The sequence below is a fragment of the Macadamia integrifolia genome, unplaced genomic scaffold, assembly GCF_013358625.1.
Source record: "Macadamia integrifolia cultivar HAES 741 unplaced genomic scaffold, SCU_Mint_v3 scaffold1202, whole genome shotgun sequence".
Lineage (NCBI taxonomy): Eukaryota > Viridiplantae > Streptophyta > Magnoliopsida > Proteales > Proteaceae > Macadamia > Macadamia integrifolia.
In genome coordinates, this window is record NW_024868118.1 from 173483 (window position 1) to 191543 (window position 18061).

Here is an 18061-nt window from a genome sequence, read left to right on the forward strand (position 1 = left end):
GCGATTTCTTTGGAAACAAAAACTCCACCCCAAATTTAAGTTGTTATTTTGGAGACTGGATTTTTAAGGGATTCCCACAAAAGACCTCCTGTATAAATGGGTGGACTTAGATCCGGTATGTGATATCTGTCTCAATGATCAGGAGAACATTCAACATGTTTTTTCTCAATTGTTAATTCTTAAGAATTTGGGCTGCTAGACCCTTGGGTTTGCATACTGAGCATTTGCCTTTCCATCTTTTCCTTCCTTAATAATGTATTTCTTCCACTTTTATGAGAAGAGGCGGGATGAACTGAGTCACTTTTTCAATCTTTTTTTATCATTACCTGTTATTTTATTTGGCTGTATAGAAATTCAGTTACTTTTGATTCTTCAAAACCTAATCCACATCTTATAATGAAGCAGGTTAACTATCGGATCACTAATGGAACACCTATGACTCATCCATAGCTTTTAACCGATTATAACGATGACACCAATCATTTATCCTATCCAAATAATAATGTCTCCTTCTCTTATAATGTTGTCCTTGTTGTATCCATTATATCCTCTAAGAATCAAAGTTCGACGGGATGGGCGGTTGCAATTTTTTCAAAAACTAGTTGCATATGTTTGGTTGCATCTTATGTGATGACAGGAGAGGCCATGGAAGTGGCCGCTAAGGGAATTCTCTATGAGTTAGAGGTTGCAATCAAGCAAGGATGAGAAGTGCAGGGGATTTGGTGTGATGTGAAGGGGGTTGAAAGGATTATGGAATCTAACAATTTTTTGATGTGGTCGTGGTCCACTTTTGCTATTCGTATGGAACCAAAAGATTTTTTCTATAAACCTAACTTTTTTGTGAATGATGTAAATGACTACTCCATTAACTTAGTTAAGAGTGCTACCTACGAGGCTCTAATGGAAAAAGATCCTCTCCAACACTAACGATCGTCCAACGATCCATTAAAGGGTTGGGAGTGCCTGGACACGTATCCCTAGGTGTTGGCAGGTGTTGGGAAGCACGACCAAGCCCTCCCAACCCTTGGATGGATCGTTGGAAGGTGGTTAGAAAGTGTAGTCATCGCAGTCGTTGGAGAGGAGCCAGATCTGGCTCTAACTAAGAAGTCTTCTATTCAAACTGAAAATATTTTAACTACAGATGTAGTTCTTTTGTAAGCAGATTTTTATTTCGAATAAAAAAAAAATCCAAAAAGGTGTTAAAAAATTTTCAGATGTTTGTGGAAACAAGAAAAAATTTGGCCGCTACATGTTACAGCCAACACCCAGCTAACAGTCAAATAAATGAAATATTCACTTTCCCCTATGTTCACAAATATCTTGTAAATTATAATATTTTTCAAAATGCTGTTTCAGATTCCATTTCTTGCAACTACTTGTCTGTTAAATTTGTGGAAGCATATCCACTATCCCTAAAAAATCGTTCCTTTTCAGAGTTGAAGCGAAGTTCTCGATTATTAACCTTAGAAAGCAAGGTGGTAACCGATCCTTCTGCTTCGTGACATGAGGGCTTTTAAGCGAATAACGAACTTTGCTTCCTTCAGCCCATATGCTCCCCCAATTTCCCTTGGTCCACTGTTCTCCTCCTTAAATTTCTCATCAGATCAAGCAAACAATCCTCCAGACTCAAGACCCAATGAAAATCTCATTCTCCAAGTTCTATCACCTGTTTCTTCCAATACTGTTTTCAAGAATGCCCACCGAGTCTTACAGAAGATCCCACCTTCAAAAGTCGATTTATATGCGTCTCTATTTTGCATACTAATAGAGACTTATTTGACCTGCCGGAGATTTACAGAAGCATCCGAAGCATTTGTTTCAATGAGAAATAATGGGCTCAATCCAGATTTACACGCATGGAATCGACTCTTATTCAAATTCAATAGTTCTGGCTTGATTTCTCAGGTATGGGTTGTGTATAGAGAAATGCTGTCTTGTGGAGTATTTCCGAATGTTTTCACTTACAACTTATTACTTCATTGTTTATGCAAAGTGGGTTGGATCAGGGTGGCTTTAGATTTGCTTAGAACCGCAAACATTGACAAAGTTGGCTTTAATACTGTCATCTGGGGGCTTTGCAATGAAGGAAATGTGGAACAAGCTGTTGGGTTGTTGTCAGAAATGATGAAGAAGTGTATTGAGATTGATTCTTCCACTTGTAATATCTTGGTCAAGGGGTTTTGCCAAATTGGGTTGCTAAGCAATGCAGAAATGCTGATGAGTGACTTTGCTAATGCAAGTATTGATAGAGATATTGTAAGTTTTAACACATTGATTGATGGTTACTGTAAATCTGGAGACATTAGTAGAGCTCTTGGGTTGATGGAGACTATGAGAAGGGAGGGTATCTGGCCAGACATTGTTACTTATAACACATTAATCAATGGGCTTTGTGCAGCTGGGGAATTTGGCGAGGCAAAAAATCTCATGAATGAAATTTTAGGGCGTAGGAATGTTCGAGTTTTGGAAAATGATACTGTTCATCAGGATCATAGGGCAACAGAGATTAATGACGTAGATGGCTTAGGTTTGGAGCCAAATCTTATTACATACACCACACTTATCAGTGGACACTGTAAGCAGAAAGGGCTTGAGGAAGCACTTTCATTCTATGAGGAGATGGTTAAGAGTGGTTTCATGCCTGATGTAGTTACTTACAGTTCCATTCTATATGGCCTTTGCGAAAGCGAGAGGCTTGCTGAAGGCATGGTACTATTAAGGGAGATGGAAGAGATGGGTGTGACTCCTAATCATATCTCTTATTCTATTCTCATTAATTCCCTCTTTAAAGCTGGGAATGCTATTGGAGTTTTCCTCCTTTGGAAAGAAATGTTGGTTCGGGGAATTATATTTGATTTGGTAGTGTATAATACTTTGATGGATGGACTTTTCAAGGTTGGAAAGGTTGATGAGGCGGAGTATGTATTCCAATTGATGCCCAAGCTTAATCTTGTGCCAAATTATATCACCTATTCTGTGTTGATTGATGGACGTTGCAGGGCAGGTCACATGAAGAGTGCTGAATCTGCCGTCCAAGAAATGGAGAAAAAAAACATGGCTCCAAATGTTATTATTTATTCGTCTATTATCAATGGCTACTCCAAAAAGGGAATGCTTGATGAAGCTGTTGATGTTTTGACAAAGATGGTGGATCGCAAGTTCTTGCCAAATGTTTTCACTTATGGCACATTGATTGATGGCCACCTTAGGGCGGGTAGACAGGAAATGGCATTAAACCTCTACAAGGAAATGACAGGGAGAGGTTTGAAGGCAAACAATTTTATTCTTGAGTCCTTCTTAAATAGCTTTAGGAAAGATGGACGATTGGAGGAAGCAGAGATGTTTCTTAAAGATATGATGCAGAGGGGCTTATCTCCCGACTGTGTTAACTACACTTCACTAATGGATGGCTTGTTTAAGGCAGGAAAGGAGTCAGCTGCTCTTAAAATTGCCCAAGAAATGACTGAGAAACATCAAGGGTTTGATGTCGTGGCGTACAATGTCTTCATCAATGGTCTCTTAAGGCTTGGCAAATCTGCAGAAGCACAATCAATATATACAGGAATGAAACAGATGGGCTTAGCTCCTGACCGTGCTACATTTAACATCATGATCAACGCATACTGCAAAGAGGGAAACTTAAAGAATGCTCTCCAACTCTGGAATGAGATGAAGAGTTATGGGTTAGTTCCTTATTCAACCACTTGTAATAACCTAGTTAGAGAGTTCTGCAAGGCCAGTGAAATGCAGACCGCAATGGATTTGTTGAATGAAATGGTGATTTCAGGGTTTTGCCCAGACGCTGTTACTCATAGGTTATTGCTTGGTGCTTGTTCTAAGAGTAATATTGAGTCAGCGTTTCAAATGCATGAACGGCTCATAGTTATGGGACTTGCACCTGATCGTACAGTTTATAACACACTCCTCACTATCTTAGGTAATCTAGGGATGACGAGGAAAGCTAGTTTTGTACTATCAGATATGATATCAAGGGGAATTGCAGCAGATACTACTACATATAATGCTCTTATACATGGATATTGCAAAAGCAGCCATCTGGAGAGAGCACTTACTATGTATTCTGAAATGTTAGTTGAGGGAATTTCTCCAAATGTGGCCACCTACAACACGCTTCTGCAGGGGCTTTCTACTGGTGGTTTGATGGTAGAGGCTGATGAACTAGTTGATGAGATGAAGAAAAGAGGCTTGGTGCCCAATGCATCTACATATGACATTTTAGTTTCAGGCCATGGGAAAAAAGGAAATAAGAAGGAATCTATAATGCTTTACTGTGAGATGGTATCAAAGGGATTCATTCCCAAAATTGGTACCTACAATGTACTTATTAGTGATTTTGCGAAGGTGGGAAAGATGGATCAAGCTAGAGAGCTTCTGAATGAGATGCAAATCAGGGGGGTATCACCCAATTCTTCAACTTATGATATCCTAATCAGTGGATTCTGCAAACTAGCTGGTCAAGTGGAATTGTCAAATCTAAGAATATCATATCGTGCTGAAGCAAACATGCTTTTTGAGATAATGAATGAGAAGGGGTTTATTCCGCGTAAAAGTACTCTTATTTTTATCAGTGATACCCTTGCGAGAGTGGGGAAGAAGTGGAAGGCTAGGAGGTTACTGAAAAAACTTTTTAAGAGAATGAAAAGTAACAAAATGAGTACACTTTCCAGTGGAAGTGGGGATTCTTGATTGGTTGAAAAGCATAGAGTTTGTAATTCTAGTACTGATAAGCTCATGCAGTTATGAGTGTTTACCTTAGTGTATTCAACTGCAAATCTGAATAGTTCATTTGTATACTGCCCTTCAATGCTTCACATATGGTATGTCATCTTGACCTCTGCTAACTTCCTCATTGGCCAGGGATGGACTTGGGGGGTGGGGGAAAGGGGAACCTTGCGCTCCCCAAGTTTTGAAAAACCCATTTTCGTTTATAGTAATTATATGTATTCCACTGTATGTATGTGAAATATATGTAGCTTGGTCCCCCCTACTATTTCACTTCTAATACTGCAATTGTATGTATAAGAAAATCTGCTTAAGTGGGCCCCTGCAAGAGGAAATTTCTGGGTACATCCCTATCATCAGTTGTTCCTTTTTTCTTGATAATTGATTAAAATTTTATTTTGGTAGCCTATGGCCCTATATTACAGCTCATTTATCATGCCGAGAGTACGCAAATAATTTTCTAAGAAAATAATGTGGTTTGTGCCAATTTTTCGGTGGCTGTTGTTGACTATGAATTTTATGGCTACACTTGATGAATCAATTGTTTTTATTGAGCATTCCCAATAGGATTCATGATCAGTAACAATATAAATTTTGAATTTTCTAGATCAAAATTTCATACACAATTTTCTTATTTTCTTCTTGAATTTTTAATTGTAGTACAACTTATTGACATGGTGGTGGGGTGAAAATTATACAATGTTGTCTTACTAGTACATAAACTTGACAAGTGAAGTGGTAGCTTCTGTATGGATATCTGGATCCGGGCAGATTTCAAATCACCCAAAACTGAATCTGCTGTTTTGGTGCCAGATTGATGGTGAGATTTGAAGTCAATTCTTGTGATTTCAAATCTCATTTATTTGGGCCATTGAATTTATTATGCGCGAATTTATTTTTATTATTTTGGTTTTAATGATCATTATGTCCCTTTCTATCATGTTTAATGAGTACTTTATGTTTTGTACCATTCAATTTTCAAGTTAGGGGTTACTTCCTTTCAATCCTCATATTTCATCTCTTTTAGGTCATGTGTAAGGGTGTTTTGGTGATTTCTCTTGTAGAAGTTTCATATATTTTTCTTCATGAGGTTTTTTCCATTAATTTTGTCATGTTTGTATCATCTTTTTATGGTCTTTAGCCGTTGATTTTATTGTATAAGGTTTTCCTTTTTCCCTAGGTCTTGTCAAGACAGGGTATTTTAGTAATTCTCTTTGTCACAAACTTCCATGATCTTATTTTGATATTCCTTTATGTTAGATCCCTGTATATCATGTTTGTATGATCCCAACCCCCATATTCCCATGGTTTTGAGTTTTCTCAATGATGTATGTTAAATGTATGTGTATGGATGGCAATTATGTAATTTCTCACTATGTTTATGTATTAGAATAGAACTTTTTCCATGGTTCCTTATGATGCTATGTTTCTAACTATCATGTTTGACGAGTTTCAAATTTATATATGCATCGATATTGATGTTTCCATGCTAGGGATGCTTAGATCTCAAGATATGATGTCTATGCCATGAAGGGCATTTCTGTAGTTTGTAGCGTGCATGTATGATAACTTTAGGACTTCGCCATGACATTGTGTATGATATTAGCATGTCTACTTTACATTCTATATACTAACTGTGTAGCGCAGTTGGATAAAGGTATGTTGAGTACATCTCTCTTTCTTTATGTTTACCTTGTATATTGTTTCCAACTTCCTGTATGATAGTTTAGGATTTTGCCATGCCTTTTGCATGTTACATTTTAGTATGTTTGCTTTAAATTCAGTATACTAACCATGATGCAGATACAACTGCACTTACTTGGTTGGACCAGCATGACTGGCTATGGAAACCAAGGGCCAAGAAAAACCGGTCCAGCCAGGTTTTTGGTCTAAGAAGGGTTGGAAGTAGTTAGTTTTATATTATGTATTTATTTTCTCATGTTTGTCTTTGGGTAGGATACGTAATAGTTAGAGAAGTAAGAGTCTGTTTCAGCGTTAGAGTCTAAGAAGGAGTAGTCTTATTATTTTCTTTTAAATACTTGCATAAACTCAATATTTATGATTAGAGTGAATTTTATTTAGAATTAGTTGCGTGCGTTGTATGATTTCCTTCCCCCTCTTTTTGCGATTTCCCCTCTCTTCCTTAAGGCTACCCCATCAATTTGGTATCAGATCCAAAGGATCCCCATCCCTTCCCCTCCATCTCTCTTCTCCATTCCCATTCTCTATTCTGTTCCTACAGAGACTAAGAAAAAAAAAAAAAAAAGAATCAATTCTTCAGAATCGACCCTTGTCTCACCGCCCTCCTCTTTCTCCCAACTTCCCTTAGTTGAACCCCTCTTCAGGGTTCCCACAACAAAAAAAGAAAAAAAAAAAAGAAAAAAGAAGAAAGAAGCAGCACAGTTGAGAGAGAGAAAGAACCAGAATGAGAGACAACTACTATCTCGATTTCGACTGGGATTGTGAGCTGAAATCAACAGGGGAATTGGTGTTGTTGATGTATACTCAGTGAGGGATTGCTTTGACAAGGCCCTACGAGCAGAGGAGTTTATAGTACAGTGAGGTAGAAGGTTTGGTTTTCAAGCTGGGGAGGTCAAGAAAAAATTTTCAGCCACTAAATCTAATACTTCAGCACCCCCAAAGGCCACTTTTCCTCCATGGGCTGATCATAAAGGAAAGGCACCCATGACAGGTAGTAATAAGGTATAGTGCTTCCATTGCCAAGAGGTAGGACACTTTGCTAAGTCTTGCCCACATAAGCAGAGGGTTAATACAGTAGCTGAAATTGAAAACTTCAATGAGGAAGATGAATAAGCTCTTTATTCCTACCCCTTGGAGGATGATGATGATGGTGGATATGACTATGACATGGAAGACACTAATGATGATGGCACTTATGGCATACATATTGGTACTCATATTTTGGTGGATGCAATCAAAGGAGAGGATTGGCAACGTAACTGCATTTTCTATAGCCGTATGAAGTCAGGTGAGCATACTTGTCAGATTATAATTGATAGTGTCAGTTGTATCAATTTTGTCTTAGAAGCCTTTGTGAAGAAAGCAACATTGAAATCTGACCCACATCCTCAACCTTATAAGGTATCATTGCTGAATGGTAATACCTTGGAGGTGAACAAACGGTGCTTAGTGCCTTTGAAGCTTTACCGGTATAAAGAGAAAGTTTGGTGTGATGTGGTTCCAATGAAACTCATAGATGTATTGCTTGGTCGTCCCTGGATGTCTGACAATGATGCCATGGTTGGAGGGAAGAAAAATCTGTGTACCTTCATGTGGAAGAGTGTTCCTACAACTTTCTATCTAGTAAATGTGCCGGCTGAAATATGGCGATGGAGATCCTTAAGGTCGAATTAGAAGGACACTTTGAGAAGAAGGTGGTAGCTATGCCTACAAAGGAGTTGCTAACTATTCCCCGTAAGCAGTTCATACACACAAGTCATGAAATCGGAATGGTTATGACTCTTGATACTCGGGAAGTCACTCCCCAACCTGAGGTAACTCATAGTGCACGTATCAGAGAGCTCTTATCTGATTTTTCTGACTTAGTCCCAGATGATCTCCCAGATGAGCTACCTCCCATGTGTGACATACAACATGCTATTGACTTGGTACCTGGTTTGATTTTACCCAACCTTCCCGTTTACAGACTTAGTCTTACTGAACATGCCGAGTTGAAATGGCAAGTGGATGGGTTATTATAGAAGGGTTTCATTGAGGAGAGTTTAAGTCCTTATGCGATACCAGTTTTACTCACGTCTAAGAAGGATGGTTCTTGGCGTATGTGTGTGGACAACTGTGCTATCAACAAGATAATAGTCAAGTATAGGTTCCTTATACCACGACTAGATGATATGTTGGATATACTGTTTGGGGCAAAGGTCTTTTCCAAATTAGATCTGAGGAGTGGCTATCGTCAAATTTGCATCCGTTCTTGGGATGAGTGGAAGACCGCCTTCAAGACCAAGGATGGCTTGTACGAGTGGAAAGTCATGCCTTTCGGTCTGACGAATGCACTTAGCACCTTCATGCGAGTTATGACGCAGGTACTTCGTCCTTTTATTGGTCGCTTTTTGGTTGTTTACTTTGATGATATTTTGATATATAGTAAAACCAAGAACATATGGATCACCTTGAGGCAAGTCTTGAGAGTACTCCGTGCAGAGAAGCTATACATCAATCTCAAAAAGTGTTCCTTTATGCTGCTCAAGGTTGTATTCCTTGGATTTATAGTGTCATCTAAAGGGGTTGAAGCTGATCCAGAGAAGATCAAAAGCATCATTGATTGGCCTATACCTAAGACACTAACAGAAGTTCGTAGCTTCCATGGTTTGGCTTCCTTCTACGAGAGAGTCATTCGGAATTTTAGTGCAGTTATGGCACCTATCATTGAATGTATGAAGGCAAGTAAGGGGAAGTTGAATGGACAACTGCAACGACCAAAGCCTTCGCTCTTGTGAAGAGGAAGATGACAGAGGCACCCATTCTACTCCTACCAGATTTTGACAGAGTATTTGAGGTAGCTACAGATGCTTCACATGTTGGGCTAAGAGGAGTGTTAATGCAAGGAGGATACCCCATTTCTTTCTATAGCGAGAAACTGAATGAAGCCAAGAAGCGCTATTTGACATATGATCTGGAGTTGTATGCAGTCGTCCAAGTGCTACACCATTGGAGACACTATCTCATTGGTAAGGAGTTCATTTTATACACTGATCATAAGGCCTTGAAGTACCTTCACTTTCAAAAGTCGATTAGCCACAGGCATGCCAAATGGGTAGCTTACTTGCAGGAGTTTATATTTGCTATGAAGTACAAGGCGGGAAAAGAGAACATAGTGGCTGATGCACTTAGCCGGAAAGTGCTCATACTTAATACATTTTCAGCACATGTTATTAGCATTGATCAGAAACGGGGTGAGTTCGCATCTGATCTTGATTTCAGCATTGTCTTTGCGGAGTTGCAACATGGTGGACAACACCTAAAGTACTCCATTCACGATGGGTACTTATTCTTTGGCACACGGCTTTGTATTCCAAACTCTTCCCTATGTCATCACATCATACGGGAGTTACATGGAGGTGGATTACGAGGACATTTTGTGAAGGATAAGACTCTTGCACATGTGATGGAACGATATTATTGGACATGCATTGCAAAGGATGTCGATCATGAGATCAAGAGATGCCATGTATGTCAGTTGGCAAAAGGGAGAAAACATGACACAAGTTTATACCCTCCACTACATGTTCCTCATGCACCGTGGTTTGGTGTTAGCATGGATTTTGTTCTTGGACTACCCCCTACTAGAGAACGATATGATTCCATTATGGTGGTTGTGGATCGTTTTTCTAAGATGGTTCATTTCATACCTTGTTGCAAGACTTTTGATGCTTATCAGGTTGCAAAGCTCTTCTTCAAGGAGGTAGTGCGACTACATGGGCTGCCAACTAGTATTGTGTTTGACCGTGATGTTAAGTTCATGAGTTATTATTGAAAGACATTGTGGTTGAAAACAAATACAAAGTTGAACTTTTCAACTGCATTTCATCCACAGACTGACGGACAGACAGAAGTTGTGAACTATAGCTTGGGAAATCTGTTGAGGTGTTTGGTTCGAGATTATGAGAAGACATAGCCTTCCAATCTTGATATTGTAGAATTTTCCTACAACAGCTAAGTGAATAGGACAACGGGTCGTATTCCTTTTGAGATCTTGCTTGGAGTTCAGTCTAAGTGACCTATTGATCTTTTATGTCATTCCCACCCCAAGCTCGAGTTAGTATTGAGGCTGATGAGTTCTTGTGCCATATTACTGAAGTGCATGCCAACGTCCGACGACACATTGCCTTAAAGAATGAGGTGTATAAGGCTTCAGCTGATTGTCATCGGCGTTCTGTGGAGTTCAAACCCGGGGACATGGTGATGATTCGAGTAAATCCTGAAAGGTTTCAGACGGGTGTCAATACTAAGCTACATCCACGGAAGATGGGTCCCTATAAGGTGCTGAAACGTATAGGACCTAATGCTTATGTGCTTGAGTTGCCTGATGATATGACCATAAGCAACGTGTTTAATGTGGCTGATCTTCACCTTTATGTTGGGCACCATTCGGATGATGGAGACACGGAACAATTGTTGAGGCTGCCCTAACTGAAGCCACTTACTTCTGAAGTTATTGAAGACGTCTTGGATGATAACTACAAGACTACCCGCCGTGGCACCTTCTATCACACTTTTCTTGTCAAGTGGAAGGGCCGTCCCCGTAGTCACTGTTCTTGGATTCATGCTGATGACTTCAAGAGACTTGATCCCGACTTGTATGAGCGCTACATGTCCATTGCCACATTCGTCAGAGACGAATGTTTTCAAGCCGGGGAGAGTTGATGCAGATCTGAAGGTTTATTCAAGAAGGAAGAAGAGGGTCGACCCTAGTGGCTGATTGGGCCGACCAGGTTTGGTTTAATGGCCCACGGTTTGGGCTACTGTTGGGGATATTAGTTAATTAGTTTCTAATTTAGTTTCTATTTTCAAGTCTTAAATTAGTTTCTAATTTCAGTCATTGTTAGTTTCTAATTTTAGTTGTTTACAATTTTCAGTTTTAGTAACTACATGTTAGTAGTTTAGTAGGTCAATATTTAGAAGCTTTTGAGTTTCTCTTTTGTAAACACTACCCCCCATTATTATAAATAAAGAAGGGCTACTACTCATGCCCACAATTTTGATTAATAAAAAAAAAAGACTTGCTACCGCTGCCGCTGGCCTCTATGGAGGTTTCTTTGTGTTTGATCAAGGAAGAAGGGTTTGGTGTTTGATCCAGGCGACTCCTTGCGGCGTGAAGTCCAGGAGGGTTCTAAGTGTGTTTTCTTCTCTTCTTTCAAGTCTATATTCAAGTTACTGCTGCTGCTACAACCAGGTATTTATTGTTTAAAGTTTTCTGCCCAGAATTCTGTAGAATTACAATCGGCCCTGTCTACTGTACCTGCCAGGGGTTTCTGTTAAGGCTGAAAATCTGGTCGATGGTTCTCCTATTCCTCACTAAGGATTGATCCATATTTGGGCTGTTTCTGTGAAGCCGTTAGAGAGATATTCAAAATCTCCCATATTTTGTCCTGTAGTGACATTTCCAGAATAGAACCAGAGTCAATTGCTTTGTTCTGCCCTATTCTGTTTCTGTTATTTTCTGCTGTTGATTTGGGACTGTTGCTTCATATTACTACTGCTGGTTTTGTTTATTTGATCAATTATTATCTGACCTAAGTGGTATTAGAAACTGAGATCGATAGCTGCTGGTTTACCTCTATTTCTGTTGGTCTGCTATTTGCTAGTGTATTGGGATTGGCTGTGGTTGTTCTTTGGTTTAAAAGTCCTGCAGTTTGGGTCTAGTTTGAGATTTCAAATCTAGTCCTACATTACATTTTGCCAAGAATAGATATTCAAGGCCATTATATCACTTTGGAACTATGTTTTGACCTAATCCTTAGTAAGTGTATGTGGGCAGCTTGACAAGTCATGTTCAAGTTCGTTCCATCTTGTCACATATTCACTTAATTTAGCTTGAACTATGTTAGGACTTGATCCCTAGTAAAAGTACGTGGGTAGCTTGAAGACAATACATTCAAGTTTGATACCCCTATGGACTACCTAGTTGCTTGGGACCTACATCAATGCGGGGGCCAATGAGGGGCATGTTGGAGCATCAATATTACTTGATTGATGCTGGTTACGACAATCGATTCGGGTTTCTTGATCCTTATAAAGGAACACGCTACCACTTGAATGAGGTTTCTGCGCGAACACCAGCGAATGCGAATGAGATATTCAATCATCAGCATTCTTCACTCTGAAATGCAATCAAACGTGCATTTGAGGTGTTGAAGAAGAGATTTCCAATATTGGACTCTAAGCAACATATGTCTTTCAAGATTCAAGTTACATTATTATTGCTTGTTGTGTTATCCACATCCACATCACGGACGTTGATCCAAATTATGATATAATGAAGATGTACACAGTGGAGACAACACTACTAGGGACAATGGCATCTTCACAAGCTTCAAGCTCCCAGAGTTGGATAAAAGAGCTACGAGAGGAGAGTACTAGGTGGAAAAAACTTGACTCAGGGGGTAATATGTATAGATTATCAGCGTACGAGGGGGGCTAATTAGATATATCTTTGTACTTGTTTCTTGCTACTATTGGTATGTGTTCATTTGATGGCTAATTGATGGATGACTTCGAGATTTCTCCTTTATTAGTTCTAAAACTTTTGGAACCTATATACTCAGACATCTATATCCACGGGTATGAGATTTCTAGTTAGAAATGTTTGATCTGGTAAATTATTGAATGGAGTTCTTTTTTCTTCTTTTATCTTGATTGATGTTTTTATTTTATATCATTTTTTGCATGTAGTGAACTACGGTGAACCATAATGCAGTTCCTATTTCCCCCCTTTAACTGCTGGTTAGTTATATTAGACTCACTGCTTAAGATTACTTCAACGTAACGAAAATCAAATTAGATCAAGGAAATGGTGTGTGAGGATAGTAAAAGCATGTGGGCACACCAATTGGCATGCTTGGGTTTTGACTTAATGGTCCACTGCTATGTTCTTCCTTCATTGCTGATCATAAGCTTTGAAGAAATCATGGTGTAAAGCCCCACAGCTCTTTCCCCTTTATTTCCTTTTTGCTATAATGGGTTCTCTTTTGCACGTAATATAGTGTTTCTTACCCCAACTGGTGAATCAAATGATTAAGATTTTGAAGGTGAATAAGCTGAACATGTGAAACACTCAGTTGTCATTTAATTCATCTTTCAAGATCTTATTATCTTTGTAGTAGCATCTGTATTTGCAAAAAAAGGGATCATGCTATTATTACTTATCATGTTTTGTGACTTGTAATTTTGACTTTAACTCTAATTTGGTCCAGTAAGATTCTCAAGCATGGATGCTGATCATGTGAGGGGGGTCTTTAAGAGTAAAGGAAAAAACCTATGAGGACGAGAGGTCAGCAGTTGTGTTGGATAGAGATAATGGACAATGCTCTCATTGATCTTTTTGTTGAAGAAGTAGCGAAAGGGAATAAACGTGACAAGAATTTCATAGGCCCAACATTCACATTTGTTTCTCGAGCATGAACCACACAATTTGGTAGAGATATCACAACAGAAAAGATGAGAAACAAGTTAAAGACCATTAAGAAACAGTACATGATCCTCAAAGAGCTAGTTGGGAAAAATGGTTCGGGGTGGAACAACGAAACCCAAACATTCATGGTTGATGACCAAGTTTGGAAGGAATATATTCAGATATTGATAGCTAAATCAATGTTAGTATTATATTGTTATAATATTTGGTGGGCTGATTAGATTGATTTGCTTATTTGGGTTTTAAAATTAAATCCATATAGATTGATAGCTTGAATCGTGATTAAACTCTAGGTTTTACATCAATGTGATAGCTTCTTTTACTTTTGATCAGCTTATAAACTTTGGTGTTACCTGTTTCTCTGGTGAGGTCACAATTTCCAGTGAAAAAAAGATGAAAAAGAAAAACTGAGGAGAAAAAACGAGAAAAGAGGTGAGGGGGGGTGGGACTGGGGGAAGGACTAGTGCATGTGAAAAGGAAGTGAAATATATTTGAAAGTTCTGAACTTTTTCTTCTGGAAATGGATGGAAAAGTTTGCATCCTTGATGCCATATCTGATCCTTGACCAGCCTATATGTGAATACTTTAAAATGGAATATTATTTTTGTGGTGCAGAGTATCAACATTTATTCATGCCTATAAGCTTTCTTTCCAAATAATTTGTCTGCAACATATTGTGTTTTACTTTGTTTTACCTATAGTTGCTAGTTATACTGGTTTCATTTTGTTGTCAAGTATTGACATTCACTATTGTTTGCTAATGGTAGATTTCTTCTTGGGATGGGCATATATTCCTTAACTGTGGTTATATCCCATAGGAATCATACTATTGTTGCAGATCAGATGACCTTGGTTTCTTTGTGATATCTTTATATGATCTTGTGCTTTATTTTAGTTTGTATGCTTTTCAATATGTAAATTTATCCTACTGCAGCCTCATTCTTGATGTCAACAAGACCACTAATCCGGATTCTAATTTAAGGATAGATAACCATCACTTCGACATTACAGTTCTCTGGGTTGGCAATCCCTCTTGCTTGCAGACAGTCCATCTGCTGCTTGTGAATGGTCCCTCATTCTAAACGATCAAAATTCTCTTGTTTTACACCCAACCCCCTTGCTCTTGAGTGATTACAGCCCTCCAACTCTCCCATTAATCCAGCTTTTAAGCACAAACTAAGAGGACTGCAACTTTGGGAATTCCTTTGAAATCTATCAAATGGACTGATAACTGAATCAATGTGGTGTTATATTATTATAATATTTGGCAGGCCGATTAGATTGATTTGCTTATTTAGTTTTTAGAATTTAATCCATATAGATTGATAGCTTGAATCATGATTAAACTTGCTAATTTGAGCTCAAAAAGTTCTTGTTAATTACAATATTGCCACTAGCTATGTAATGCAGGGCCGGTGGGCCCCAAAAGTCCCAACCCAGGTGGCTGTGGGCCCACTTGAAAACTTAAAGTAATTCAGGCCCAAGATTAGGTGGCAAAACGGTAATACAATAAATAGGTTGATGTTTATAAGGGGTAATGGTAAACTTGTAATTAAATAAAAATCGCAATTGAGTGGCAGAGTTGTAATTTTTTAGGGTTCACTTAGAAGAGAAGCAAAGAGCAGAGGGTGTCTAATGTAGGGTAAGGGGTAATCTGGGAAGCAAAGATAAAATATGGATAATGGGAGGTTAAACCTAAAATGCAAGGGCATAACTGGAACTTCAACAAAAGGGAGCAAATATCTTATAGAGAAGAAGTCTTCTTCTCCCTTATGTTGAAACCAAAAACCAGCTGAAGGCTAGGTTTTTTGGAATGATAATGATGTAGATAAGTCACTTGGACTTATTTTATTGCAAATAAGCTTTGGGTTGTGTTATGTATGTGTTAGGCCTTTGATCCCATGGGTTTTATTTGTAATGGGCCACTTTAATGGGCCTAAAATATGGGTAGAAGGTAGGAAAACGGGATTTATATTAAGTGCTTTTATTTAAGTTGTTTTAATTCAATAAAGGCCCATTAGGCCCATCGGTTATAAGTCCCCTAGTGGGCCCATTGATTGTAAACCCTTTATGGACTATTAGTTTAAGAGTCCCACTCCATGTTAGAGTTAGAAGTCAAGTCCTAGTTCTATTTTCAATTCCTAGTTGTAGTAGGAGTGTCTAGTCCTCTTTGGAAACTAGCTCCTAGTCTTAGTATGATTATAAACTTCCCCTCTTTAAATAGAGAGGCATATGTACCTGATGAGCACAATAATGTGTGAAATCTTAGGGATATAAGTATACATTTTGCCCCAATTTGGATAGTACTACTTTTATTTTTTCTTCTTTTTTTTTTTTCAGTTTCCAAGTCTACAAGAGAAAGTGCTTAAAGTGAATCAAGAACCAATCCAAAGGTGGGACCCACTCATTGGTACCACATTCTCTCTCCTACAAAATCCTGAAGATTATTCACTCTCCTTGCCACCTCACAAGATCTTAAAGATGCTATGTATAGATTCCTTTTTGATTTAATCAAGATTGCAAGATATTGGTTAATATTGCAAGGAAGGAATAGAATTTGTTAATTTTGGAAACAGATTCTCTCTTTCCTCACACAATATCTCAGAGAATGAGGATTTTTACCAAGATTTTATTTTATTTGATTTTCTTTCTTTTCTTAAAGAAGTTTTGTAGAAGGAAGGAGGTAAGAATAAAACCTTATAAAAGCCCCTTCTACCCAGCCAGGGCAGTCCAACCTTCTTGCATTAGATTACCAGCTGCCATAGGGAACAATTAGGCTCTGTACTGTAATCTTCTAAAAAATCAATTCTATCATTTTTTCATTTTTTTGAAACAGAAATGGGGTAAAAGCTGTATGGTAAGTCCGGTTCAATTTCTTGTTTTTTTGAAATGAACCGGCACTTTTTAGGTTTTAGAATCCATTTTTTGAAGCATGAAAAGTAAGCTTCTCACACTCAAAATCGATTATGAGAAAAAGGCGCAGAATGAAAGGTTCCCACTTAAGTACGAAAGGGTAAAAACGATATTTGCGGTCAAAACATAAGAACATGGTAAGCCATTACATGAAACCCTATTTCTTCTTTCTTGGAAATCCTGAAGAGAGAAGCAGAGCCTAGCGGGAAGTGGATCCTCCAGCCGTCGACGAGAATCTAGAGAAAGAAGCTTCTTCGCCTGCCGTGGACGAGAAACTGTATTGTAAGATCTCTCTCTCTCTTTCTCTTTCTCGTTCTCTTTCTCTTTCTCGTTCTCTTCCTTTCTTGATCTCTTCTCCCTCTGCCCCCTGAATTTGTTCTCCTTCTACGGTTTAGCAGGTCGAGGGTTTTGGACTCCTTTGTGCACGAAGACGCACAAGATCTGCGAGGTTTCTTGTCACTTCAGTGGGGTTTGAACTTTGCTCAGAGGTACGCCCCCTTCCCTTCTCTAATCTCAGTTCATCCTTTTCTTGGTGCTATGAGAGAATTATGAGGACTAATGTTATATTTGATATGGCTATGAACATTGATTAAGAAGCTTTGATGTTGCACCTTTCATACATGAGAGGAGATTCTAATCTGATTCTCATTTTAGTGGTTGCTCCTCTTTGTCTAACTGATTCATATGCAAAATGCTTGCTTTGAATTGTAAGTTGAAATTAGGTGATTTAAAAGGAGTATTGTTGGATACAGAATTTGCAACGCATGATGGGGAGAATAACGTGAAAGTTTGTTTCACCATGATCTGATTGTTATCTTACATCAATGGTTTGCTTTCGAGTTGCATTTGGATGCATTTATATTTAACATATCTTATAACTGAGATTGTGGTTGTCATCCTTACTAGTATTTTTTTTATATACTGATGAACTGTATTTTTCTTGTTTTTAATTTGGAAAGTTTTTGGCAATGGAGCCATATTGGAATCCTCCTTGGGATAGTCAGACTAAGCTGTTTCACTGGAACCCTTTGTATAAGGAATTATTTAGATTTTTTGAGTTTCTTCAGCTGAGATTGCTGTCCTTGTGCATTGAGATAATAGATTCAATTCAACCACTGTCATCTATTGCTGAACCTGCTCTATCTGAAGCTTTTGTCTATAGGATTGAATTTGGTAGTGATGCAACTTAGATATATTTTTGCTAGGAATGGTGAAAACTGAATCACAAATGGC

The 18061-nt window shown here is 38.5% G+C and overlaps 1 protein-coding gene and 1 long non-coding RNA gene across 3 annotated transcripts; both read left to right on the top strand.

Annotated features, from left to right (window-relative positions):
* Nucleotides 1–1335: 1335 nt before the first annotated feature.
* On the top strand, nt 1336–4819 carry LOC122063123 (pentatricopeptide repeat-containing protein At5g14770, mitochondrial). Its single transcript, XM_042626809.1, has one exon. The coding sequence runs from the start codon at nt 1504–1506 to the stop codon at nt 4705–4707; it is 3204 nt and encodes a 1067-aa protein (XP_042482743.1). The 5' UTR covers nt 1336–1503; the 3' UTR covers nt 4708–4819.
* A 12080-nt stretch (nt 4820–16899) lies between these two features.
* On the top strand, nt 16900–17833 carry LOC122063119. Of its 2 annotated transcripts, none has more exons than XR_006135203.1 (3): nt 16900–17110; nt 17224–17316; nt 17788–17833. It is a non-coding gene; the product is annotated as an uncharacterized LOC122063119 (long non-coding RNA). The 2 variants fall into 2 exon arrangements; XR_006135204.1 differs by having other exon boundaries at nt 17069–17110; nt 17227–17316.
* The last annotated feature ends 228 nt before the right edge of the window (nt 17834–18061 follow it).